This window comes from Diprion similis, chromosome 8 (genome assembly GCF_021155765.1).
Source record: "Diprion similis isolate iyDipSimi1 chromosome 8, iyDipSimi1.1, whole genome shotgun sequence".
Taxonomy (NCBI): domain Eukaryota; kingdom Metazoa; phylum Arthropoda; class Insecta; order Hymenoptera; family Diprionidae; genus Diprion; species Diprion similis.
This window is the reverse complement of record NC_060112.1, coordinates 26,495,309-26,522,690: the sequence shown is the minus strand read 5'-3', so window position 1 is coordinate 26,522,690 and position 27,382 is coordinate 26,495,309. Positions and strand designations below refer to the sequence as shown.

Genomic DNA, 27,382 nt, shown 5'->3' with positions numbered 1-27,382 from the left:
TCGGTGCGATAGATGAAATGGAGCCTTTTTATTGGCTAGAAATGAAAAATTCCTCTCGCCAGGCGGGAGCTGGTGCATCAGAGCCAATCATTCGTCCGTATTTTTCTCATCAGTAGCATCGAGTGTCAGCCTAGTTGGTGAGAATTGTGGTTAGTTTGGACCTTTTGAACTGTGGTCATCGAGCTAATCAAGTTAAAAATCCCTCAGTCAACGTTAACAATAATCGATACACTATTTAATCGATTCAAAAAAATAACTATACACGACTCAATTGAACCGGTAAAAATTAATCGATCAATTGATTATTTCGTATTTTTTTGACACGCCGCATGCGGAAACCTTTCGTAAATTTCATTATGTATAGTCTTGCGGAAAAGTTTTTGGATAATTTATAATTTCATTGAAAATATCTTTCGATTTCAGGTGAAAATATTCATTTATCTTTCACTTATTATATCAAATCAGTACTTAGTAAGTAAGACAATGATAATAATTGATACTTTAATCGCAACGCTTGATATCAAGTATTACGGATCGTTCAAAAACCAATTTTGAGGAAAAATAATCGAGTCGGTCGATCAATCGAGTTTGAAAGATAATCGATTATTCTCGATTAATCGGGAAAAAATAATCGATTATTTTTGGTCATTCTCACTCGATGGTTTTGGTTGGTTTGGTGCGCGAGACGACGTGATTCGGATATCGGATACGGGGAACTCGGGGTACGAGGCCCTGCTGCTGCTGTGTTGTGTATATTGTGTATACATACACAAATGGCCGAAATGTTTCACCAAAGATGCGGAGAGCGTGTTAATTTAATAAATGACAACTGTACCGCCGTCCGAAATTTCTCTGTATATAATTACGGACTCGTACTAAGCTCCGAACCGCTCAAGGATGACGAACTTTTCGAGGTTCGCATCGATAAAAAGGTAACGAATGTGCACCATTCGACACGTTATGCTGCAGTTCTGCATGCTCTTATCTGTCGCCCACTGCATCGACTCGCCGAACTGTCAAATCTCCGGGATTTTCAGGTTTTCATCCCTTGATTTTTATGGACAAACCTCGTTTTTCCAATCTACACCTTTCACGCAGTTTCTCAATTATATTACTGTTTACTGCATGCCTCATGCTTGCATAATGTCCTTCTTAATTATACGGGACAATATTCTTCTCTATTAAGCATTGTTACTTGTCTTTTAACATCACTTCTACTCTTCCTTTGACTATTTGTTTCTTCACGCTAATATCTTCCAGATGGTATCGTGGAGCGGAAGCATTGAAATCGGAGTGACATCATGTGATCCAGAGAGTATGGAGTTACCGGCATGTGCCAATAAGCTCAGACTTGGATCATGGATAATGTCAGGTTCTGGGATTATTCGTGACGGACAACCAATTGTAGAACTGTATGGAACAGATCTCGACACTTTAGAGGAAGGAGATTTTCTTGGAGTGATGAGGACCTCGAATGTTAGTTCCAACTGTGTATTTCGTTCGTTCATCTTTTTCTTGTCAATGAATTTTTTAGGGAAAAATGTAGGATCATTTAACTCTTTGAACTAATTTTTCTTCACCTAATGAGTTTGATGAATAAATTTAAAAAAGTCTTGGAATGAAAGAAGCATATTCCAATTAGAAATTAATAAAGTAATGAAAATAATACAATATTTCTTCAACACTTTCTCTTTTAGTTTTAACAATCGTTCAATAATAAACTCTCAATCGTCAATGCTTGTCGATAATTGGTCAGAGAAGATTAATGAATTTCATTATTTTGTGTTATTCATAATTAAGTCACTGAAATTATGACAACACATTTTAAAATTGAATGAATTTAAATTCATGTATTGGATGCAATAATTATTCAAATAAATAATTTGTTTCACTTTCAGAGCGAGCTAGTGTTCTATATAAATGGAATGTCTCAAGGTGTAGCAGCTACAAATATACCTTCACGGGTATTTGCAGTAATTGATATGTACGGTAACTGTGTCCAAGTAAGCGTGTCTCAGCCGAGGCCAACGCTTTCCATAACAGACGTAACAAATGAGACAGAAATCAACAATGATCACGCACTTGCGCAAACGTCAAATTCATCAACGACAAACTTAGTTACCAATCTGAACGTTAACGTTAATGTAAATATCAATCTACCGAAGAATCCAAGTGCAGCTGCTATAAGGGAGGACAGATTAAGGTTCCACGAGCGGGTTGGAACTCTCATTAAATTGTCTAACAATGCTAGAACGGCAGAGAGACGAAGACCACTCGACGAATTCAATAACGGTGTTGTAATGACGCACAGAGCATTAAGAGATAATGAACTGTTCGAGGTAAGATTTGGCTAACCATGCGTCTGACATTTAAAATGTTCAATTTAAAAAAGTACTTGATGCGTCATAGACTGTGTTGAGCTATACTTCGGCTCAGGGAAGAAACTGATTCATTATCTTAAATTTTGTAATACGGAGTGTTTGCAATCTAAACAAGTTTCTTAATTTTGATCCAGATTCGAATAGACAGATTAGTGGACAAATGGTCAGGAAGTATCGAAGTAGGTGTTACTACTCACAGTCCAACAGCACTAGAATTTCCCGCAACGATGACAAACATGCGATCTGGAACAACCATGATGTCTGGTTGTGGAATTTTGACCAATGGCAAGGGTACTCAGCGTGAGTACGGAGAGTTCAATTTAGACGAGTTGAGGGTAAGTTTAAGTGCATAGTATAAAATGAATTCAGTGAATTAAGATATTATTGTAAGGCTAACATGAATTCGATTTGCAGGAAGGTGACAGAGTAGGAATGATTAGGCGAAGCAACGGGAACCTTCATTACCTTATAAATGGCTTGGATCAAGGTATCGCCGCCAAGGTTCCCTCAGGTATTTGGGGTGTGATAGATCTTTATGGGATGACTGTTAAAGTAACCATCGTCGATCGGGATGAAAGAGAAGAACAAAACCTAGTGACTAGACGAAACACGTTACATCTACAAGGATTAAATGGTGAAGGTAAAGCTTTTCTATTTATCAGTATACTTTTTCCATCGACTGCTTCGCCATTGTGTACTTTAATGCTAATTAAACTATATCCAGTTTTCTTTGTTACAAACTAAATCTACTTTTTCATTTATCTGTAGAAATGATAGACGATGATGTGATAGATAGACTGATGTTTCACGTATGTTGTGGTACACATGCGGATGTAATTAATAATGGAAGAACTGCTCATAGGCCCAAGTAAGCATATAAAATGAGCAATTGTATGATATCTCAGTGATATTACAAAAAAAAAAAAAAAAAGAAAGAAAATGGAAAGGAAAAGAAAAATTTATTAATCTATACCTGTAGTGACATGACAACAGACCATCATATTAATAAAAATATGTTCGTAGCGCTCTGGATGATTTCAACAATGGTGTTGTACTGACTTCTCGACCATTGCGTCCAAATGAATTATTTGAAGTTAAATTAGACAAGATAGTTACAAAGTGGGCTGGATCAATTGAAATTGGCGTTACTACTCATTCTCCGACTGAATTAGAATTTCCTTTTACAATGACTAATGTAAGGTATGTTGTCAGTAAAGGGCATTAAGTTCTACATACTAATTATTATAGTCTATTCTTTTACTACCAGGAGTGAAAAGTGTACCACCTTTTATCGAATGTATAAACTTGTCACTTGATGGTGCGAAATCATTACTTTCAGGTCTGGTACATGGATGATGACAGGACAAGGTGTGATGCATAATGGCACAATGATCATAGATAAATATGGACAAAATCTGGATCAGTTACAAGTTGGCGATCGAGTAGGAGTAATGAGAAACGATGATGGTTTGTTACACTTTTATATAAATGGAGCTGATCTTGGCGCAGCTGCCACAGGAGTGCCGGATAGAGTTTACGGGGTTATAGATTTATACGGGCAGGCAGCTCAAGCAACCATAGTTGATGGCACAGATTTTTACAGCCCGACAACAAACAATTCTAGTTTCAGCAATACGACATTGTACAGGTTTGTTCAAGCTACCATATTACCTAATTGTAGGCATCTTTGTCATTTACGAAAATGCTTAAAGTAAACTTAACTTTAATACATTCAGAATAAAACAGTGTTGAGGTTTTTGAACTCATTATTTGCATTTATTACATTAATGATTAATAATTTATCTTCTAACAGTGATCTACGATTTCATCATATACATGGAAAAAATGCACGAATAATGAACAATGGCTTGACAGCTGCTAGGCCTCGGGCTTTAGGGGAGTTTAATGAAGCAATTGTAATTGCTAATAGGGCGTTACGCGATGGTGAAATGTTCGAAGTCTCTATTGATAAAATGGTCGATAGATGGTCAGGTGCGATTGAAGCAGGTATGCAAAACTAAGAGTCTGTCTGTAATCCTTCATGAACTCCTTACGCATCCCCAATAAATATTTGTTCACGTTCTGATCAAATTTTCAAATTTATAGGTGTAACTGCAATAAGACCAGATGAGCTTGAGTTTCCTTCAACAATGACAGACATAGATCACGATACGTGGATGTTATCAGGTGCAAACGTAATGCGAGACGGTGTAACATTGCGCAATAATTATGCTTGCAATTTAGATACACTCGTAGAAGGAAATCGGATCGGTATAATGAGGCATGCCGACACAAGCTTACGCTACTACTTGGATGGTGTAGATCAGGGAATCGCATGCACCGGACTACCGCTACATGTATATCCGGTTATCGATCTCTATGGTCGATGTGCGCAAGTAAGTAATCCAAGTATTCTAAGATAAGTTTTACAATTGCAATGTTATATGTGAAATTTGTTTTGTAACAGCAGTAAAAAATTTTAGGTAACTATCGTCTTGCCTGAGCGCAGAGACACGGCGACGCAGCAATATTTACCATCCGAGAATAGCACAAGCCAGCAACCTACCTCGGTAATTCAGCCCCAGGCCCAGGTCGAGATAACTCATAAATTTCACGAGTCTGTCGGTGCAAATATTCAGCTGGGTTCAGATAGAACCGTCGCCATTCGTTGCCGAGAATATTCTAATGCAATATTGATCAGCGAATGTCCCTTGGAAAGTAATGAAGTGTTCGAAATTTCTATACAAGAAGTTGCTCAAGAGTGGTGCGGCTCATTGAGAATCGGTGTAATGACCAACAACAACGGGAATTGGTTTACTTCAATGAATTTAGTTCCTGGCATGACTTCTATACCGGAGGATTCTTGGTATTTAATCGGTGAGTGTGAGAAACTTGTACCGCATCTTGATGGAATTCAACACTATCGTTAAATTTCTCAAATTATTATCAAAGGGAACCAAGTTCGACACAAGGGATACGTTCTGTCTTCAAATTACTGTCCGAGTCTGGACTGGCTTCGAGTGGATGATAAAATTGGTGTGAAACGAACACATGAGGGGAACTTGAAGTTTTATATAAATGGCGAAGACATGGGAGTAGCTGCTACAAATATTCCCGAGGCAGTATACGTCGTCATGGAATTATTTGGTAGCACTCTAGGCATCTGTGCAACGAGTAGTAAACAGCAAAACATAGTCATATCACCAAATGCTAGCCTCAGACTACAAGACTCTTTAGAATTACTCTTGGATCCAATGCCGCCAATTATGAGAAAGTGAGTAGACAAATATATTTCAACTGAATCTGTTCGATAGTCGGAGTGTTTTTGAATCTGGTAGATATCAGAGTATTTATTTCATGCAAGTACATATTTCCTACCAACTGTTCAATGTATTCAAATAGTGATGCTGGGATGGATACCTCAATTGATGTTTCGGAGGGAAAACTATTGAACGAAATGGTACTCACGCCAACACAGCCGATTACTACATCCACGGGCGATCCGAATTGGAATTATGAGTTCCACGAAAATCGAGGAAGAAATATCGAACTTGAAAAAAAAACTACAGCTCGAAGAGTCGCCAGCTATAATCAAGGTAATATTAAACGAAATAGATCTATTATTTGTACCGACATGCAAACCTCGATCAGCTCTGTTAATCAACTGTTCAATTATTGTCTTGTAAATATTCAGGTGTGGTGATGTCACATCGCCCGCTAGTCAAAGGAAAACCGTTTCAAGTGAAGGTTGAAAAATTGAATGATCGCTGGGTATCGGGTATGCTATGTGGAGTGACTTGTATCTCTCCAGACAAAGTCAGCTTTCCATTAACTGCTTTAGGCTTCAAAAAACATTCCTGGATCATGTGTGGTGATTGGATATCGCATAATGGTGTGAAAGTAAGAGTCAGGTTCAGAAGTTGAGCTTAATCAAACTTGCAATTTTTTTTCATAAATTAATTGAACAGCTTTCCGTTTCAGGTAATAACGAGGTATGGAATGAATTTAGAAAACCTTCAAGTAGGAAGTATCGTAAGTTTATTGATAGACGAAGACTCAAGACTGCACTTATACATAAATGGCTCCGATCAAGGCATTGCAGCTACAGATTTGCCTCCTTACGTTTACGCTGTCATAGACTTGTACGGCCAGTGTGAACAAGTTTCTATAGTTGGGCCAATTTCAGAGACAGCATCGTATGGTAATAACAATACGAATAACATGGCTGTTTTAACATCTGTTGAACAACCGGAAACGGAGATAGAGGACATAGAGAATTCCAGAGAAAAGGCTGACTTGGAATGCCATGAAAAAGAAAATGCCATTCCTGCGACACCTTCGAACTTGTCGTTGAATATTCCGAGTCAGAGTAATATTCATCCGGCAGAGAACGAGAGTGCTGTCAACATACTCAGTCCGATTTCATCTCAGAGCAACAACGTTTCGAGTTTAGGGAGTAACGCGATTCAGAGTAAAGCAGGAATGTCGAGTAGCATCAACTCGGAAAGTAATAACTTAGAATCCTGTCCAGAAATAAGCAGCGACACGAGGACCAATCAGTTAGAAAATAGTAAGGGAAAGCATAACGTCGTTAATGCAAATAATGCAAATGAAAATAATGCAGCGCCGAATCACTGTGTTCAAAGTATCGAGAATCTCACAAATGATGAAAATAATGATGATGAAAGTAATGGCGTTACGAATATGCTCAGTATTACTAACGAATGTACAAACGTAGAAATAAACAATGCAACGAATATTAATATTAAAAATGGATGCGCCGCAAACTGCAGCCATATGTCTAATTTAAGCACCGCCATCACTTCTACAAATGCCAATAACGCAATAAATGAAAGCATTGCTTCCAACAGTTCGAACCAGAATAACGTGTCCAACAATGCCTTGAGTATGTCACAGAACAGCGTTACATCAACCTCTCAAAACCATCTCTCCTCGAGTTCGCAAGTTAACGTGTCGATGAGTTCTCAAGACAGTAACACAAATCAAAATCGTAATAATCAAACGCAAAACAATACTGTAACAAATTCATTTGTCGCTAACATGCATAACGAAAGTCATCACGTTGTTCACAATTCATCTTCATTTTCATCCTTACCAATCACATCTCTGCCGTCCACTCCACTAGCAGTGCACATCACTTCGGCGAAGAAATGCGAGTACTTGAAGGCCTGCCTTAGGTTTAAAAAATCCCTCGTATTACCAGAGGAATTTTTTACTGGCGAAGACATTTCATGCTATTGCAGTTCATGTTTTAAAGCCGAAGGCGACAGTGTGATATGCAGGAAAGGAGAACCGCCTTCCGAATTTGCCTTTCCAGTTGGATGGGTCAGATTTCCACTAAAGCCAACCATCAATGCCATCCAAATACCACAGAACACTCTAGACAAATGGCATGTAGCCTTCTACGGGACACGATTAGATGCTATTAGGTGAGAAGCACATCCCAATCTATTCATTCGGCTGTAGTACTTTTCACGATCCATCAAAAGCCTGTGATTCCTGTACAATATCGCCAGTCGTGGCCTGTTTTTCTAATGTTTTTTTTTAAACTTGCGTTTTGAAAATTGCAACAAATTTCAGATATGCGAAAAAAGTTCTTTTGTAACGTAAATGGAATTCTTTTTAGGTGGATACTGGATAGGGGAGAGCTGCTGACCAAAGAGCAATTAGACACAAGCAATCTAACTACAACTATAAATAGCGATGATCAAAATCCTCAAGTTGTTTTTTCACCAAATATTAAATACGCCGCTTCCAAGGAATTTGCAAGCAAATATGCGTGAGTATACAGGATTACTTGCACGAATACTACGGGAAAATTCAATTCCACAGAGAAAGATATCCGCATCATGTTGATTTATTGTAGGTACATTGATACGCAATCGAATAAAAAACTGAACGCAACCACTGCGTTCCAACTACTTGTCAGGCCTGGTTCCTACACAATGGGCCCAGGGAAAGATTGTCCCGAGCCACACTTGGAATCGACAGAATGGGCAACCAAGGAGGGAGGTGCTACAGTGATCATAGCATTTCTTGTACACCTTGACGGATTTTAGAAACGGAACGAATACTTCTATTTGATTTGTTATCATTAATTTATTTGGTTTTCTGTCAATTTACGTTTGTTGTATATATATCATATATCTCCTACGCTTCTGCATTTTATTCACTGTATTAATTTTGTGATTAAAGGGCTGTGCGTTGCTCTTGATCCTTTTGCAAAATGGACGGTCTATTTTGATACTCGCAGCTAAACTATTACACTTTCAAAAATTCATATGAAAAACTATAATCAGCTAATTTATCCGCATGTCACCCATTGATCGACGATAAAAACGAAAAATTGTAAAATATTTAACAGTTGCGAAACTGAAAATCTCTTTTTGAAGAAATTCAGACAAAACTTCTGTTAACTTTTGATGATTTTCTGGGAGAAGTAAACATTTTCGGTTTTTTCTTTTCGAACTTTTTATAAAGTTATTGTTGTTCTGAATTTCTTGGCGAAATGCCAGATGTAGTACATAATTGTACATTAAAAATTTCGTTATCGATATATGCAAGCATTGTATGTACCACAGTAATAATTTTTACTGATTTATTATGTTGATATTGACAGAAACTATACATATAATACTGATGCTTGAAAACATTGTACATAATATAATATAATACGTCTTTTGGAGTTCTGAGAAGCCTACTTATCTGTTAATATTTACGCATTTTCTGTGATACCTATATACGTTACTTACAGTATATACATAAATTTTACTGCATTTTAGCACAACATGTTGGCCATCTTGTGTTATCATCATACTATCGAGTTACTTAAAGCTGTATTTTTACTCATGACTGCGATAGGAATACCGTGTTTTCTGTCTACTTGTTTAATTACTATTATTTTGTGACTTTATTACCGATATTCATTTCTACAGTTTGCTAGAGCGATTCTTTCACATTTCTTTTTACACTTTATCATTATGTGTATACGCATGTAAGATTTTCTCTTCAGTTCAGATGGCCTGCAAATTTTTTAGATTTTAATTCAAAGACTTATACAAGTTAATTAGCGATAGACTTAGACATTATACTAATTTGAACAGACTTGTAAAATGAAAGATATTGGTATGTAGCATAGATCACATCTAGTCATTACAAGTATGTATCGGAATTTGAAAAATTCATTCAAGCCATGGCAATTGCATGCACGTTTACATATTTTTCAAGGGATGCAGTTAGATTGAAGAACAAAAACGCAAATTAGCATAAAGTTGGTCGTCATGTGTCTGTTTTTTTTTTTTTTTTTTTTCCCTTCAATATTTAATGGGCATACGCAATTGCCTTGGCTAGATCCGCCCTTACGTGTATTTATGTGTAGCGATTAGAAAAAATACTATGCAAGAGAAGAAAATTAATAATTTATAGGATAGATACACACACACATTGCCGATTTCTGTGCATAAAATTAGTGCCGGAGTGCATTTAACATGTGTTTACAGTATGTCTATTCGATTTCGGCACAGGGCTATTATTTCATATGGTGACGCAACATCGGAAATAAATTTGGAGTTGAAAATGTTTTTAGTTTGATATTAAAAATTAGGTTCTGGTAATCTTCATGAATTTAACTTAATTTTAACAGACTATGCCTAAATCGGATTGACAGTTACAGTAGAACCTCGATCATCCAAACCACAGCTCACTTTATTCCAACGTTATGTTATCCGAACGAAGACTCGAAATTTTTTGATAAACAATGACTGTTAAGAAAAAAACAAAATAAAATAACGGAAAAGTCTAGTCACAGTCTAATGTCGAAATTAATAATATTTTATTTAACTTTGCACGTGAAGGTAGTTGGAATGATGTGACGTGTGTTAAAGTAACACATTATGTGTATGAAAGTAACATAAAAGTATTTGCGTTATGTTTATAACATTCTTTATCATGCAGGATCATTTCATATAACATTAATGTTCTATTATCTGAACTAGGCTCGGTCCTAATAGATTAGGAATCATCAAAGTTCTACTGTAACAATATAAACACAAAATACTTTGAACAAGCCGTTTTATGGTCCAAATATAAAAAGTAATATTTTTCGGAATGAAATGAATAGTTGTTACATTTACCGGCTACTAGAAAAGTACTAGAAGAAAATACATCGGTCAACATTACTGACATAAAATATGAAACATCAGAGTTATTGTTTTAGTTAGATGATCCTTTTTCAGCAAATAACAATTCAATTTATAAAGTAGTGCAAATGCTTAATCCGATATTGTTTCTAATATTGGAATCGAAAATACGTTCAGCTCGCATTGATTTATATTATAGATAAAAAATTGTGGGTACACTGCTACGGGGAATATATAAATTATTGTTCACCGTTATAGTGATTATGTGATATTATTGCACAATATTATACCATTCGCATAGAACTCACGGCATTTATGTATATATGCTGAATAGACTATATGTATACATAAAATTATTTAAACTCAACTTTTGGAATATCGCTGATGGGGAGAAAAAGGTAAAGATAAGCAAAGGCGGGGATATTTTTCCATAAACCGACTAAACACAGAGTTCTATTATTATACGTGTCAGAAAATATTAGTTCGCGACTATGTCACGACAGTATAAGATATATATTATGGTCGATATTAAAGACGGAACTAGGAATATAATACAATTTTATAAATGAACGTATGATTTGTAAAAAGTACATACGGATTGTATTTCAATATACTCGGGTCGTGTTAAGTTTAAGATTTATTGATAAAAAAAAAAGTATCCCCAAGTAGAAATTTGATGATTATTAAATGGTTTGCAAATTGGGAACATTATATAGTCTTAATTTGTTGTTGTTATACTTATATATTGTTAATGAAATGTGATCGTTAATGTAAAAGCTATGTCTTATGATTATTATCATCATTATTATTATTTTTATTATCATCTTCGAAAAAGAAAACGACTCTGCTACCGATGTAAAGGTCAATGGATTATTATATTAATTTGAACAGCGCATTTGCATCGCTACATAGGTAAACCTAGTTCATAATTCTATAAACAGCACTTATGTAACAATCTGACACAATGATAGCTGGTATTCAGTAATAGTGACGACCATTTCATCAATAACAAATTGTATAATAAAAAAATTATTACAACGGATACCGTAAAATATTAAATCCGTCGTCGTATTTAGTGGGATTACCTCAAGTCTGATGTACGAGTAGGTATAAAAAAATCAAATTCAGCCGCCTGCATGCTTGTTTAGAAAAAGTAGTAGGTTTTACGTAAATTATTATATCATAAATGTATAACGCTAATCGATCAAATGCTCGCTATTTATTTTCCGTTATTTGTAGAAATTTTTTTTTCCTATTGCCGTATAACAATCACATTGAAATATGCTACAATTGAACGCAAAGTTAATAATTCAAAACTTATTTATCTCGGATCGAGAAAACAGTTTAATATTTCGGTCATATTATGACAAATAATTTTGACTTTCTTAGTTTATATACAATATATTCCTACTAATTATGTAATGATCGGAAACCCGTTGATATAATTGATCTGACTCAAAATACTGACTACGAAATATCCTTTCAGGGTGAAGATCAGGGGATGATGCGGTAGTAAAAATACACGGAAATAAGAACGTGTCATCTTTGGTATCGAAGATCGTGATGTGGGTGAAAGTCGTTCGGATCGAAATTTCGTTACACCCAAACTCTGACGTGCTGATCCCAAGAGCAGCTTGCTATGGCCATTCCACTTCCGGCAACGCTGAGGGAAGTCACTCTGTTATCGTGTCCCGCCATAACGCCTGTGAATATTCATTCATATTATGATTATTTTTTATTTACAACGATGCTAATTTCAAATTCTGTTTGAATCGTTCGAATCCAACGTACGGGAAAACGCTATCTGGTGGCAAGATGCACTATTCCAAGAGTCGTATTTAATAATGAAACTCGTGTTTTTGAATATTTGTCACTCCACATCAGCTCAATGACACAAAATACACGATTAACAGCTTGCACGAGTTAGTCTGTACCTCGATATTTATGTGATATAGTTAAAATGATCAGCTGGGTACTCTCTTGGGCACCATTTTTTTTTTTTTTGTCCACTTCCATATACGTCGGAACGTATATTTTCTTTTATCTATACTTTTTCACTTGAATGTATGTTTTCTTTATTTGAAACTCATTCAATTATTACGTGTAATATTGTTATTACCGTTGTGTTGAACCTTCAGGGTGTCCCATATGTGAATGGAATTGTCGTCACTACCGCAGAATATGAACCGGCCACTCAGCGATAATCCGCAAGACGTGAAACCGGGATTAGTGTTTGGCGGTTTGAACGTTGCTAATTGTTGGTCCGAACGGAAGTCCCAAAGACGTGCAGTCTTGTCCTCTGATGCCGTCGCGAAGGCCTGGCCAGAGGGATGGTACTGAAAATTCATCATATGTTGAAGTATTTTAAGTGAAAAAAAACATCAGACTTAATAATTAATTCAACGTCCCATCCCTTAAGAATTTATATTCATAGTTTGTTATTTATCAATTTTCTTTTCTTCACAAGCTGCACTTATTATTGCAAATGGTATAGTATACTTACGCAAACGGAATTAACGTCAGCCTCGTGACCGAAGAAAGTTTGTCTCGCTTTTTCTTCCCGCATATCCCATAACTTGCAAGTTTTATCGACAGACCCGGTCACGTATGTCTGACCGTCGGGTGCCAGGCTTATGCTCACCACGTCGCCGTTATGGGCATTGAAATCTGTTGTTTTCTTTCCTGCTTCTAGATCCCACATACATCTGTAAAATAAAGTATCACATCAGTGTTGTGTAATATGATTAATTGGAAATATTTAGTTGTGTGATTACATTTTCATGTCCCCTGATCCAGTGATGATGGTTTTGTCGTCGAGGAATCTACAGGATGAAAGAAAACCTTCGTAGCCGAGAAGCTCACGAACGATTTTCGCGGCCCCGGTTGCGTCGCGGTTGTTAACGTCGTAAACGGTGCACATGTTGTCCATTCCTCCACAGGCGACGTAGTTACCCGAGGGTGCAAAAGCCACGGACATCACCCACGCAGATCGCAACGGAATTACCTGCACCTTGTTTCCGGTCCAAGTATCCCATATTATCAATTTTCCATCCAACGATCCCGTCACGCAATGTCTGAGCGTAGCAATTAAGGTGAGTTGTGAAATCATAATAGAAGAAACATTTACAAAAAAATTACAACGTACGTTTATACTGATGGAAAAAGCAGCAATTTGCTGTTATGATATTGAGTCAACTTATAACTATACCCGTAATATTTGCAGAGACATTTTTTCCACCGACTGACCTGCTGTCTCCACTGAAGTGGACAGAATTGACTTTGTTGATGTGACCTTTGAGCAGCTTCTTTGTGGTCAGCTTTACTTTTGGAGCGTCCGCCAGTCCGCTGCAGCTTTCTTCGAGGGTTGCGTCTTGCTGCTTTTTTTGGTCTTCCTGCAGCGTATGAGAGGATAAAGAACCGTAATTTTGAAGTGTCCAATTGACGAAGTAAAGGGTGAGTGACTAATTTTTTTTCTCCTTTGCTATCGTCTATTCGTTTTCGACCTCTACCTACTACGCACAACCTACTTTGCATTTGTTGATCAAGTCTTCGAGTTCTTGCTTCAGTTTTGTGGTCTCTGCGTCATCCTTGCCCATTTTGTTAACCTTTCACAAATCAACTTTATATTCCGTGACTTTTCTAAAGCACGTAAAAACTCGACGCTCAGTTTGGCAATGGATTCGAAGAAATTGAAGAAGTATGGACTAATGACTGCCAGAGACTGACCCACAGTTTTTGCTGGAATGCGAAAGAAACCTCAGCAGAACTGCTGCTCTAGTAATCACATTAAACCTCCGGCTTGATCTTGTTTGCTTGGCATTAGCCCGATACCAGCTAGTATTCTTAACTTAATTATTCTCTTATATTATAAAAATTCTATAACGTGAAACCGTGATTCGGGCAAACAGCAAATCGGAAATGGGCCAGATTCCCCTGTGCAGCTCCAACGAGAAACCCAAATTTCGATTTCTACCGACCTTCAATATTGAAAATAGGGCAAATGGAAGCCATGCTGCACCCTTCGATACCCCTCACTTAAGTTTCCTTACGTCAGTATTAGGGAAAAATTATCTCACGATGTTTTTGCGATTTACACAGTTTGGCTAAACATCGCTTGTCTAATGCACTGATCAATTTTTAACTTTGATAAACATCTATGCAACTAAAAAAATCGTCTTATTGTACATAGAAGAGAAGGGGAGGGTATAGAATTTGCTGAAATTTTCACCACCGAATCAAATGCATCGTGCTCTGATGGAGCGTCGATTGTACGCATTGATCCGTGAAGTCTTCGCCGTTTAACGACGTTTGGTTTTGGTCTTGCTACGATTTTAGCGAAAACCTGGTACGGCATTTCTTGCATTATTAAGAAAACGTTTCCTTCCACCCATTCTATTACAACTTTCACGTGCTCGATTCTTGGCGTTTATACGATCGAATTTCTCTGGAACGCTGTTATTGTTGGTTCGGGTTTCGACGGGTGCGCTGCGTCTAGAAACAAGTTTAAGCGTGGCAATGGTTTGAGTCTAGTTTAAAAAACGAATGATACATTTACCGTGTAAAAATTTCAAAGTATTTTTGAGAAAGAATCTACAGATCAAGGGCGTTTGATTTTGCCAACATTCGTACCCATAGTTGTTTCTAATCTCCGTTTGCTTCTACTCGCTGTACTGTAAAATATGGAGGAAACCTTAAGAAAAATATTGCAACCAACAAAATGTAGGTGCAACTTCAGCGTCTATTTTAGCCTTTATTTTTTACTACTGGGATTCACGGTTCTGTGGGTTGATGGCAAAGATCCTGAAGTATATACTGACGCCTGTGCGAGTAAAGTGCAACGTTCGCGAAACATGTTCCTGAGCAACTACTTGGAACATCCTGGCTGTGAATGTGATGTCAGTTCAAAAATTGCCGCCCGAATGTACACCGAAAACCAAAGCTGCAGAAGCACGGCGGACGTCGATCTCAATGGTATGCGTGCAATCCGTTGTGTTTTTCAATTCCCTACAATATTATATGGCGGGGGGGGGGGGGGGGGGGGTCAACTTAAACCAATATATCATTAGGATATTTTATTAACCGTCACTTACATGCTAAATTCGTACAATTGATGTACGCCTAAAGTATCGCAACTTATTCGATAAACATGCTGATCTGGTTCAACCCTAATTCAGTTATATATTCGCTTTTATGCACAAAACTGTATACCTTAAGGGCATGCGCGATGGACTGCGTCTACCTATGCGTCTTAACGTCTATTGTAAACCAGACTTCAAGCTGAACACTTCGTGGCGAATGTTTGTGAAACGAGTAATAGTTTTGTTGCCTGAGATGCGTGGTGCTGTGGTTCTTCGTGCATGGAGTAAACACGGCACACAAGGAAACCAGCTGAAGTCAGAGATGAATCTGATTGTAGCAAGTAGTCGCTCGTGGTACGTGAATCCCAGTCGGAGCTACATGCCGGTCGAATTCGCAGTGTAGGCCCGGTGTTCGTTGTGAACTAAAACTTATTGTATGCACGCTTCTCGAAAAAGCCCGTGCAATTTAAAGGACAATGACTACCACGCTACTCCAGTTCGTATTCCTATTTTATTTCCTCCTGGGTGCGGTCAGCTCGGCCGAAAAAGACGACGGTAAATTAATCGCACTTTCATTTGTATCGAATATTAATAATTGCAATGCAACTATCGAATCGCGATTATTCCATCACTCCTAATCCCATTTCAAAAAAGTTAGGCGGCCTGGATTCTTGATCTGTGAAACTCCAACACAAACACAATTTTATAACCAGTTTCGAAAAATTTAGGTCTAAACAGTATAAGCACTAACTTGCACATAATTATTTTGATTCATCTGTCGCAGTTAACTCAAAAACTTGCGACTCTTGTAACAATCAGCGCTTATTGTGGGCTCAGAAAATTTGAATAGTTTATACCAACGAGGATCATCGTTTTTTTTTTCGAAAATTCCATGTTTACAGTATCGTACTTTGTTATACATGCATCAAACTCCATACCGTTTGACGCGAAAGTATCTCGACGCAGTCATCTAGAACCCGAATTTTCTCGCCGTTTTTGCGATCGATCACCGAGAAATTTGTTTAGCCACACAATGAACCAGTAATTCGTCGCGCGCTACCTACTCGTTTCCGGATTAAGAAAGTGAAATCGAAAGCGAGGAAACCAATTTCTAATACATGACAGGACAATCGAACGAGCGCGAAGTCAGTTTTTTGTCCAAAAAGAAAAATAGCTTTTTTGCGAATCTGCAGGTGTTCGTAACTCTCTCACTCTCATCGTTCGCAAGTTTTGAACTCCTTGCGGGTATCTACGTGAATTAAAATATACAAGTATTCCTTATTTCCTGTTCTTGTACTCTGTAGCCGAATCATTCTTCTGATCATTATCTTGAGCCTAGTTCAAAAGTCGACACTATTTGATTACTAATGACCGGAATACTGAAACGCGTGTAGATTAGTAATCGGCCCGTGAAGTTGCTTGAACTTTCCTGAACTAATATTATGGTGGTTTCTTTAAATGGCTCATTTACTATGTTATTCTTCAATAATATCTCTTTCTTATTTGCGGTTTTATCATTCAGAATCACGATTATCGTGCCTTGATATTTTGCCTCATAAGTATACACCGTGCGCTTCGAGCAAGAAATGATTGCCGAAACGATTTTATGCATTACTCGACTCGAGCTTCGATTCCCCTAGTATTAAATCAAGTTTCAGAAAATTATGGAATGCCAGAAAAGTGATGCTGGAACGTTCTCTCGCCATTCACGAACATCTTCTTGCCTTCGACGTGTACACCAGACACAGCATAATATAATCTTTCAATTCTTCCGGTCGTGATGCGCGATGCACAAGACATAAAGATATACACGCGGGGTGCAGATAAGTCGATTCATTCGAGAAGGATCTCCCTCGGATAACCAAAATCTGAATAATTCCGGTATTTGTATCCTTACCGCTAATTATAAAAGAAATTAAATTCAATTTTTGCTTCGGTTTGCAATCCATCGTAAACAATATCCTCAGCTCTGCAAGCCCTATCAATTCGCTTCACCATTGACTGCATTCTTTTGTTACAAATTATTTTCGCTGACTCGTAAATCGTAGGCGTAGTAATCTGCATTCTCATTATACGTGGTTGAAGTTAGTAACAGTATCGTAACGAAACATTAGGGAAAAAATTACTATTTTCTTGTTTTTAGAATGCTTTTGAAGGAACTAAGATTTCGAATTTCAAATAGTTCCAAAATTGCGAAACAACGTTACTAACTTCAATATGACCACGTTATAGCTTCCAGCTCAGGGCAGCGTGCCTCGTAGTCGGAATTAAGATGCGTGTCAGTTTAAGGAATCATAATAGGTATTATATGTAGAAGGAAAGCGCCGGGACGCAGAACGGCGCTGAGTCGTTCGGCGTTTGAACCGAGTCAAGAGCCGCTGTATTCTTTCGCGGGATGACATAACGTTAACCACGTTTACAATTATTCCTCCGCGCCTCGGTGTCCGGATGACGTCAGGATGCATTCTGGTCTTCACATTAAGAATTAACTGTTGTACCCTTTATGATGTGTACTTCTTACAGCTCTTCGATTACCGCCATGCAGTTGATTGATGTAATAAACAGAATATAGTTTATCCCCTGCATATATGATATATAATTGTACAATTTCGGTTTAACCCTGTACCTGTATAACATATTATCCACATTACCTATAATTGTTACAGACACTAATCGTACAATTGTTGTAATCCTATATACCCCTAGTTAATTTAAAATTACCTCTAAATTCGAATGGCGAAAACAGACAACGATATTGAAACGTAAAGAAGCATACACAATTTCAATGCAAATTTGTACGTTTCGATAGCGTTTTTCATATAGTTTCTGTCCGAGTCTATGTACGAAATTTTATAAATAGATATGGCTAGTTCTGTCAAAGCACAGGGTAGATTACAGTAACGTATCTGGGACACTTTTATCAATCATACATACTTTGCTCGTATTGCGTAATACATACATGCAAGCACGACATATCCGACAAATATACGTGAACCATTTGAATATACAGTAATAATTACTGTAATCATGTTATACATATGATAACGTATTCATAAACTATAACAACGTCTGTCGGCCAAGTTTTTCAACGCAAGTTCTTATCCTTAATATCAGAATAAATATCCGTGCGTGGACTTACATCTTATACTCTCATATTAATGTCCTCCTACACAACTTGCACGTGGGTTTATTGCTATATCTTGTTGCATGTGCAATGCTTATTATTATTATTGTTGTTGTTGTTATTATTATTATTATTATTATAACTTTCATACTAGGTAGTATGCACAAAACTGAATTTACCACACTGAGGAGTTTTTTTAACTTAATATATTTTAATCTTTTCTTTCAGATGTCCTTGTATTTACTGTGGCAACTAATGAGACTGATGGTTACAAGAGGTACATTCGATCAGCCGTTGTCAATGGCTTTCGAGACAAGGTCCATGTGCTTGGATTAGGTGAAAAATGGAAAGGAGGCGATGTACATCGCACTATTGGTGGAGGGTTTAAGGTTAATTTGTTTAAGGAACAGCTGCGCCCTTACAAGGATGATAAGAATAAAATAATTTTATTTACGGACGGGTAATTATCAATGAAATTAAACAACAATTTTCTCACTTTCTTGAGACAAAAACGAAACGATTAGCCAGCATATTATTTCCAGGTATGACGTACTCTTTCTCAACAGTCTTGAGGCTATTGTAGCAAAATTCAAGACATTTAACGCCAGAGTTCTCTTTTCTGCGGAGGGGTATTGCTGGCCTGATAGATCCGCTGAGTCAAAATATCCAAGTGTGGGTCGTGGTAAACGGTACTTAAATTCTGGTGGATTTATTGGCTACGCATCAAATATTTATGCAATTTTAACAACATCCGAGCTCAATGACGGAGATGACGATCAAAGATTTTATACTGAGTTGTACCTAGATCCTGACTTCAGGGAAAAACATAACATGAAATTAGATCACAGATCGGAAATATTCCAGAATCTTAACGGTGCAGTTGGTGAGCATCTAATGTAGCAATGTAACATTAGCAATCATGAGAAACAAGCAAAAGACAGAATAATTGAATTGTTGAAAAAGTATTCATCAATATTATATTTCAGCTGACGTTGAGTTGAGATTCAAAGGAAATGACGCGTATCTACAGAACATAGCTTACAACACTGTGCCGCTTATTCTTCATGGGAATGGTCACAGCAAATTGGTATTAAATGCCCTTGGTAATTACTTAGCAAAGGCTTGGAGCCCTGAAGAAGGGTGTTTAAACTGTTGGGATGAAACGATCGAATTAGGTGTGGTGAAAGTTGAGAATTATCCTGTGATACTGATCTCTATATTCCTGGTCAACCCAACACCGTTTTTAGAGGAGTTTTTTGAGAAAATTTATAAGCAGGGCTACCCTAAGTCTAAGCTTCATTTGTTCATATACAACAATGTTCCTTATCATTCCGAACTTATTAACGAGTTCGTTGAATCTTACGCACACGAGTACAAAAGCATAAAACAAATATTACCACAGGACGATATATCCGAAGTCAGAGCTAGAGATTTCGCTTTGTAAGTATGCATGAAATATTTAATTTCAAATCTACACTACTTGTTACTATCTTTTTATTCACCTTATGGATATTACTTATTGGTGAATCTAGGGGAATCACAAATTTAATTTACATTTAAATTATTTTTTGGAGAACCCGATTTTTCGAATGGTCGAAAACAACCAGTGATATTATCGAGACTCAATTTAAAATCTTACCAAATCATTTCTAATAAACTGACATGAGCTTATGAAAACGTCATCTTCATTCACACTGGATCGCTTTAAATTGATATACAGAACACAAATTTTGATAGGAACAGATCATCTATACTGCCATTTATCTGAAGAGATACACATCATTAAATGCAATTTATTTTCTCAAATAGTGATCACTGTCTGCTAAAAAAATGTTCCGGATTACTTTCAATCGACTCGGAAGCTCATTTGGACAACAAGAATACAATCAAATTATTGGTAGAACAACAGCGAGGAATAGTAGCTCCACTACTCGTCAGGCCTTACAAAGCTTGGAGCAACTTTTGGGGCGCTCTTACAAACGATGGCTTTTACGCCAGAAGTTCGGATTACATGGAAATCGTACAGAACGAACGAAGGTAAGATTCAAAATCTGCACACGTTGGATTACAGATGTGATGGACGAAAAGAATTGTGTTAATAGGAAATAAAATTTGATTGATGGGACAAGGGATGAAAATTAATCCTCGCATGTTAATATTGTTAAAAACTACGATACATTTGTGTTTTCCACGTCCTGCATACTGGTGAAGATCATTGAAAACGGTTTCTTTAACGTCAAACGTGACGAGCAAATGATACATTATCTGATTCCACCTTACCCAAAACTTTAATCAAAGGCAATAGAAAAGTCAGTCTTGAAGGATCGCCTGTCGATACTGTACATGTTATCTGCTGTGCATTCGTAAACCCCGGCATCCATTTGTGTTGCTGGATCAATTTCCAGTTTCGATTTTACTCTGTCAGTTCCTGTTCGCCATTCATGTATCTAAAAGTAGAAAAGTCTTGAATGAACATTAATTTTCATCTAACTTCATTCCTCGTATTACTGTACACAACTTCTTTGTACTAACGTTCATGTAGAGGTGAGTGTAAATTTCTGTACCATCCTTGAACCATGTAATGTGAGGGCGCGGAGTACCTCGAGCGGAGCATACAAATGCGATTTTATGCCCCAAAACATATTCATAGTCAAAATGGGATGACGATAAGATTTTGGCACCCTGAAATAATGACATTATGGTTAATTCTTACCGCTGACATCGAATAACTGACCGTAGAGTATACATTGATCCGTTCGCTGCTGTGTTCGAGAGTCTGTCAATTGTAGTGTGGATATTTTCTAATACGCACATTGTTGTTGTTGTAATATTGATCACTTTCTTGATCTCGATATTTTCCGGTGATTGGCAGGCCAATTTGAACTCGCGATTTATTTCTGCTTCTTCCTCGACCTCTTCTTGCAGATATTTCATAACAATGTAGAAAAATGATTGCTAGTAATATTACAGCTTTTGAATAATTCATTGTATCCTGTAAAGTAATAATCGTAAGTTGGATAATTTATCCGTGGCGCATTGCCAAATAAATTAACAAGATAAAGGAAATGGTAAATTACAAGGGACAAAAAGCAATTTAAAAATGCTCTAGGAAGAGAGTAATTAATCTTTAGAGTTACAATGTTGCAATATTTTTTATATCGTTTTGGAACAAATAGTTAAGTCGGTTGGTAAATATCTACTCACTGTGCAAAAGAAACGTTTAGCGATGGTACAGAACAGCAATGCAACTGACAGCCACTCACCTCCTCATTACTCCCCCAGTGTCCACTCCTATCTATTACATACTTATTCCAGATAGTATCTAACTATATTATGTGCATAATCTCTGCTTTGGTCTTACATAACATTCTTCTCAATTAATAATCACGGTAAAATTGAATGCGGCAACGAAATTGACTACGCCGATTAATTCAGGGTTGGTGAAACGATCTCTCGTTACTATGGGAAGAAAACTTTCATCTACCCTAACTTTGAATCGCTCGATATCACTCTAGGACATATCATTTTTCCATTACATATTTCACAACATTGTATTTTATGATAATTTTGATTACTTTGTACGGATCATTTGTCGCGGATTAAAAAATTGCTCTGGAAAATAACTGAAACAAATCGTAGGCAGCTATACTCGCGCAACTGTTCAAGTCATAATGATATCACCCTCATCCAGGCCAATTATTTGTTAATAACACGGGAATAGGGGGACCTATCGAGCAACAGGAATTGGTACGTCCTATAGCTACCGTTCGTAGAACTTGGAATGTGAGAATAAATATTTCTAGAATTGTTTTTATTTTTTCTGTAACTGTTTGCATTCACAATGGCAATAAGGTCAAGAGAATAAATTAACAATTGTTTAATTACAGTTTTAATTATTTAAAAGTAAACAAATGTAGCTGGTTTATAGTTATAGTATTTGCAGTACCATATTTTTGAATTGTTTCAATTACGTACATTACATATTATTTCTGAATTTGAATAATGTTGACAGAGTTTTTAATTACATTAATCATAGTAAATACAAATCAACTGTAAATCAGATGAAACACTTTAAACACGAATAATCTAGTAATTGGAACGAATCAGTCTTACAAAATTCAATCATTCTCCACACGTCGCAATTCTGTATGCGCGTCTATCTCACGTAGGGCAAATTTTCTTCATTGTGCGAATTTTGAAACAATATGTATTTTGCCTCTTGGGTCACTGTAATGCAGAAATAATTTATTTTCTTCTCTTATACATAAATGTACTATTTTTGAATATAAGCCAAGATGTACGTACAGAGACATGAACTGAATGGAATATCGTCATTTGTACATATGCATATATATAATATATATAATTAAAATGACTTGGTTCAAAGAAATATTGAAGTAAGCTACAAATTTGGAAAAGCTTTGTCTCACAAGCGATATTCACAAATCTTTTTCACATAAACTGGCTTATACTCAATAAATAAATATATTTAGTAGGTGATCATAACATAGTCTGTTCTGAATCCACGTCTGTCAACGGCATACTGATTATCCGCTTGGCATTCGTAGTAACCGGCATCTTTCTGTGTCGTAGGATCAATTTCCATTTTTGACTTCATCGTGTCATTCCCCATCGGCCATTCGTGCACCTCAAACAGAACGCAAAAACAAATTAATATATTAAAATATTAGAGTGTAAGATTATTCATGCTACTGGGAAGAAAAAAGGTTCAAGTTACCTGGAAGAATTTGTGGTGGTAGAGCTCAATACCATCTTTGAACCAAGTTATTTCTGGTCTCGGGAAACCCCTTGCCATGCAAAAGAAAGTTATTTTTCTTCCCAGCATGTAGTCCAGCTCAAAATGCGAAGCTTTCACAATTTTTGCCCCCTAAAAATCCAGCAGATTACTACTGTTCAAGATATTACAACTTAATACTAGAAAATACCCACATCTTTGTTCTCGTAATAATTAGTACTGGCGGTGTTTTGGTGTGGAATTAGGATTGGCATACGGGAACCATACAATCTTCCACGTCCCCTGCCACCCCTTCTTCCACCACCACCTTTCGCCGCGTTCAAGCCTACAGTACAGACTGTCATCAATAGGAATAAATGGATGAACCACCATTGCCTCATTTGAGTGCTGTAATTTAAATTACATAACTAAGTCATTCATTATGTTAACCGATGTAAACATATTTTGCCACCTTGACCAGTAATTGTACTTGAAAATATTATTATTAATTACATACACTCTTCAACTTCAAGTTCATGAAGTTTTATTTATTTAGCAGCAAGCTTGATCGCATTTCAAACGGAATATCCTTTCATCATAACAAGATATGAAAATTATGAAAATTAATAGAATCGAGGGAACAATTAACTGTGTGTTAATAATAATTAGATATATTGGAGATTTTCTTACCAGAATATTTTGTCGACCTTTAAGCAGCTTGTATGTTAATCCTTTTGGAGAAAGGTTCTCTCCGCCTCTCCAGCCAAAAATATGAATGAGCGACAGGCGCGATAGACTCGCGGTCACCAGAGTGTCAAGAGTTATGAATCTCAATTGGATAATTATGTATTAGTTATCACCAGTAACTCCATTGGCCAATCATGATATCAGGGCTGCTGCCCGCCAAAACATTAAATAACGTCCTGTGAAAAACAGCGTAATAGCTGTCTGTACTTCTCCATATAAAAGCACTCTATGATCGCATACACACACTGTTTACGGCTATTTCTATTTTTAAATCATGGCAAGCAATCTCGGATCTTCAGAATTTATGTCACGAGCAGCGCACATTGCCAACAAATCTGTTGCCAGATTTTTTGAAGAACGATTACAAAAATAAATACTTTCAATGGCTTTTTTTCTATATTTTCAGAGGCTTGTGGAACGTACCATTTGTCAGCAACTGCTATCTCATTAATGCTTCTCTTATAAATAATAAGGAGACCAGGCCATCGTACTCCGTGGGAGACTTGGACGTGAGCATGTCCTTCGCTTACAGCAACAGGGAGAAAGATATCTTCATGTATGTCAGTAACAGGGTTGAATTTGGGCATCTCGTTAGCTCTGATAGCTTTGATACCAAGCTAACGAACCCAGAGATGTATGAAATATTCGAGAACAAATTAGACTGGCAAAAGAGATACATTCACGAGAATTACACGGAAAATTTCAATCCCAATAAGACTCCAATTCAGGTAACACTCAAGTTCTTCATGCTAGTATTTTTCGATAAATTGGAATTAAGATTAAAGGATATTTTATATAAACGGCTGTTAAATTTGCTCTTTGAATGAATAACTTGTACTCTTTCATACTATTCAATTCTGTTCGTTTCAAACAGCCCTGTCCAGACGTATTCTGGTTTCCAATTGTTACAACTCGATTTACAAAGGAACTGATCGAGATAATGGAAGCATTCGGTCAATGGTCAGATGGTACAAATTCTGTAAGTTAAACAGGCAATTTATTTTACAATTACCTAAGTATTATATTTACAAAACAAAATTTATTCAATTTCCAGTATGCGAAGGCTAAGTCTACTTTCATTTTCAACTGATTATTGTTCTTGTACGAAATTTAGGATCCCAGATTATCAGGTGGTTATGAAAATGTACCTACGAGGGACATTCACACAAATCAAGTCAACCTTGAACCTCAATGGCTGTACTTCCTTAAGGAATATGTCAGGCCGTTACAGGAACTCGTCTTTACAGGATACTTTCACGACGTAAGAACACATTTAACATGTTACATATTTTTAGGACCCACGACTCGATGGGGGTTACGAGGCTGTGCCGACGCGTGACATTCATGCAAATCAAGTTGGTCTTGACGAGACGTGGCTAGAATTTCTTAAGGAATATGTCAGTCCCCTCCAGACAATGGTTTATCTGGGATATGAGGATTACGTAAGCGATAGGATATTAGGGACTTGCGGTTTTGGTTGTACTGGTGAAATGGACTCTGGGCTTCTCTGTTAATTGCGATTTAATACTTAGTTCCACATAGAACTCGAAGATTTTACTTTGTAGGCACTTGTAGGATTAGTGAAAAACCTGGCACATGCACTCAGTTGAAGCTCTACTTCCTCTTCGGCAAATCTAATTACATTTTATCATCTAATATACAGCCACCAAGGTCCCTGATGAATTTCATGGTCAGATATCGTCCCGATGAGCAGCCGTCACTACGTCCTCATCACGATTCTTCAACTTATACAATAAACATTGCTCTGAACAGAGCAGGAATCGACTACGAGGGAGGAGGCTGCAGATTCATTCGTTACAACTGTTCCGTAACAGATACAAAGCCTGGGTGGATGTTAATGCATCCTGGAAGACTCACTCATTATCACGAAGGTTTACTGGTTACTAAAGGTACAAGATATATTATGATATCTTTCGTCGATCCTTGAACATATCGAATTTCTGTCATTATCAATTACGAAGTCTGATTGTTAAACACTTATATAAAAGATCTGGGAAGCGATAATATTAAGTGAAAACTTTTTTTTATTCGTGATAGTAACTAATCAATCCTTCGATTCTCAAGTATATCATTCTGGATGAGCAATCAATGGTATAGAAGAATATTCGATTAATTATTTGATATCTAAATAGAACGTGAAGAAAATACTCCACTTATGAATTGATATTATGGTAATAATATCAAATATAAACTTGACCGGTCCCAATATATTATTTTTATATTTATATGCATTTTGTATCAAAATCTACAAATCTATTTACCCAAATAATTATACAATACAGACTTATATTGTAAATATTAAATACACAAATAAAACTAACCAGAAAAATACGAAATTTTGTTTTTTACAGTTTTAATTGGGTGTCTGTTGAACCTACTTTTGTCGAAGAAATGAATACACTAGTTAGTATAAATAATCGTTTATATTTTCGGAAATCCTAGTATGATACAATTATCACTAAAGATTTTCAATCGTTATAGTAGACACAGCAATGCAATACCAATGTGAAGCACAACACGTCTTTGAAGAATGCACATTTTTCAGCTCAACATACCCTGCAGACAGTCAACTAGTGTTGAAAATTTTATTACTTTTGAAGTATCAACAGATATGCAGTGCTGTTTGAAGTTCAGGTAAATAACTGAATACTATCAAATCTTTCGGATGATCATTATCAATTCGATGTAAGTAATGAAGGAATGAGTCACTTGTGTTACAAGTTGATTAATTTCTCTCACCTAACTTCACTTGATACACTAGATATGAAATGAGTATATTGAACGAATGAATGCTGATATCAGAGCTCTGTTTCTGCTTTATTTCTCGTCTTGACATTTATCAAAGCGAAGTTCAAGTTGTTCCGACCTACGTGTTTTAACATCCTTTCGCATTAGCTAATACTATTGCAATATTAGGAACATGTACAAAACCAAACGACATAGCTTGCAATGCAATAAAATTGACTGTCGTATTTCGTGATATTTATGTAGTAAAAAACACATTGCAAGCCATCGCAAAATTACGTTTCAAATTAATTTGATGCTCAAATCGATGATTATAAATTTTTTTTCACCATACTTATTTTTCATGTTCTGTGTAAATACTGTGAAAAAATTGTTCTTGCAAAGAAATAACT

The 27,382-nt window shown here is 36.7% G+C and overlaps 5 protein-coding genes across 10 annotated transcripts; 2 read left to right on the top strand and 3 right to left on the bottom strand.

Annotated features, from left to right (window-relative positions):
- The first annotated feature begins 668 nt into the window (after positions 1-668).
- Positions 669-8,793, top strand: LOC124408917 (neuralized-like protein 4). Its single transcript, XM_046886220.1, has 17 exons — positions 669-932; positions 1,261-1,476; positions 1,899-2,339; positions 2,516-2,716; positions 2,796-3,021; positions 3,150-3,249; positions 3,405-3,581; positions 3,721-4,029; positions 4,195-4,388; positions 4,488-4,777; positions 4,865-5,258; positions 5,334-5,655; positions 5,784-5,977; positions 6,076-6,281; positions 6,363-7,831; positions 8,029-8,181; positions 8,269-8,793. The coding sequence occupies exons 1-17, from the start codon at positions 774-776 to the stop codon at positions 8,459-8,461; spliced, it is 5,244 nt and encodes a 1,747-aa protein (XP_046742176.1). The 5' UTR covers positions 669-773; the 3' UTR covers positions 8,462-8,793.
- Positions 8,794-10,795: 2,002 nt separating this feature from the next.
- On the bottom strand, positions 10,796-14,285 carry LOC124409005 (guanine nucleotide-binding protein subunit beta-2). Its single transcript, XM_046886392.1, has 6 exons — positions 14,068-14,285; positions 13,787-13,932; positions 13,315-13,614; positions 13,044-13,245; positions 12,660-12,876; positions 10,796-12,243 (listed from the first exon to the last, which is right to left on the bottom strand). Exons 1-6 carry the CDS (start codon positions 14,134-14,136, stop codon positions 12,137-12,139), a joined length of 1,041 nt encoding a protein of 346 aa, XP_046742348.1. The 5' UTR covers positions 14,137-14,285; the 3' UTR covers positions 10,796-12,136.
- Positions 14,286-14,848: 563 nt separating this feature from the next.
- On the top strand, positions 14,849-26,581 carry LOC124409192 (procollagen-lysine,2-oxoglutarate 5-dioxygenase). Of its 4 annotated transcripts, XM_046886644.1 has the most exons (10): positions 14,849-14,885; positions 15,264-15,511; positions 18,971-19,202; positions 19,285-19,625; positions 19,729-20,182; positions 20,552-20,779; positions 24,631-24,952; positions 25,099-25,203; positions 25,339-25,485; positions 25,888-26,581. In XM_046886644.1, the coding sequence occupies exons 2-10, from the start codon at positions 15,391-15,393 to the stop codon at positions 26,170-26,172; spliced, it is 2,235 nt and encodes a 744-aa protein (XP_046742600.1). In that variant the 5' UTR covers positions 14,849-14,885; positions 15,264-15,390; the 3' UTR covers positions 26,173-26,581. The 4 variants fall into 4 exon arrangements, with proteins under 4 accessions (XP_046742600.1, XP_046742599.1, XP_046742598.1 ...); XM_046886643.1 differs by lacking the exons at positions 14,849-14,885; positions 25,339-25,485 and adding an exon at positions 25,520-25,666 and having other exon boundaries at positions 15,206-15,511; XM_046886642.1 differs by lacking the exon at positions 14,849-14,885 and having other exon boundaries at positions 15,206-15,511.
- Positions 20,931-22,083, bottom strand: LOC124409201 (immunoglobulin domain-containing protein oig-4-like). The gene is made up of 4 exons (XM_046886656.1): positions 21,947-22,083; positions 21,555-21,734; positions 21,275-21,424; positions 20,931-21,189 (listed from the first exon to the last, which is right to left on the bottom strand). The coding sequence occupies exons 2-4, from the start codon at positions 21,726-21,728 to the stop codon at positions 21,031-21,033; spliced, it is 483 nt and encodes a 160-aa protein (XP_046742612.1). The 5' UTR covers positions 21,729-21,734; positions 21,947-22,083; the 3' UTR covers positions 20,931-21,030.
- LOC124409199 (immunoglobulin domain-containing protein oig-4-like) lies at positions 22,616-24,304 on the bottom strand. 3 transcript variants are annotated; one of them, XM_046886655.1, is made up of 5 exons: positions 24,168-24,302; positions 23,693-23,885; positions 23,481-23,630; positions 23,250-23,390; positions 22,616-22,969 (listed from the first exon to the last, which is right to left on the bottom strand). In XM_046886655.1, the coding sequence occupies exons 2-5, from the start codon at positions 23,876-23,878 to the stop codon at positions 22,967-22,969; spliced, it is 480 nt and encodes a 159-aa protein (XP_046742611.1). In that variant the 5' UTR covers positions 23,879-23,885; positions 24,168-24,302; the 3' UTR covers positions 22,616-22,966. The 3 variants fall into 3 exon arrangements, with proteins under 3 accessions (XP_046742611.1, XP_046742609.1, XP_046742610.1); XM_046886653.1 differs by lacking the exon at positions 22,616-22,969 and having other exon boundaries at positions 22,976-23,390; positions 24,168-24,304; XM_046886654.1 differs by lacking the exon at positions 22,616-22,969 and having other exon boundaries at positions 22,976-23,390; positions 23,693-23,887; positions 24,171-24,289.
- Positions 26,582-27,382: the final 801 nt, after the last annotated feature.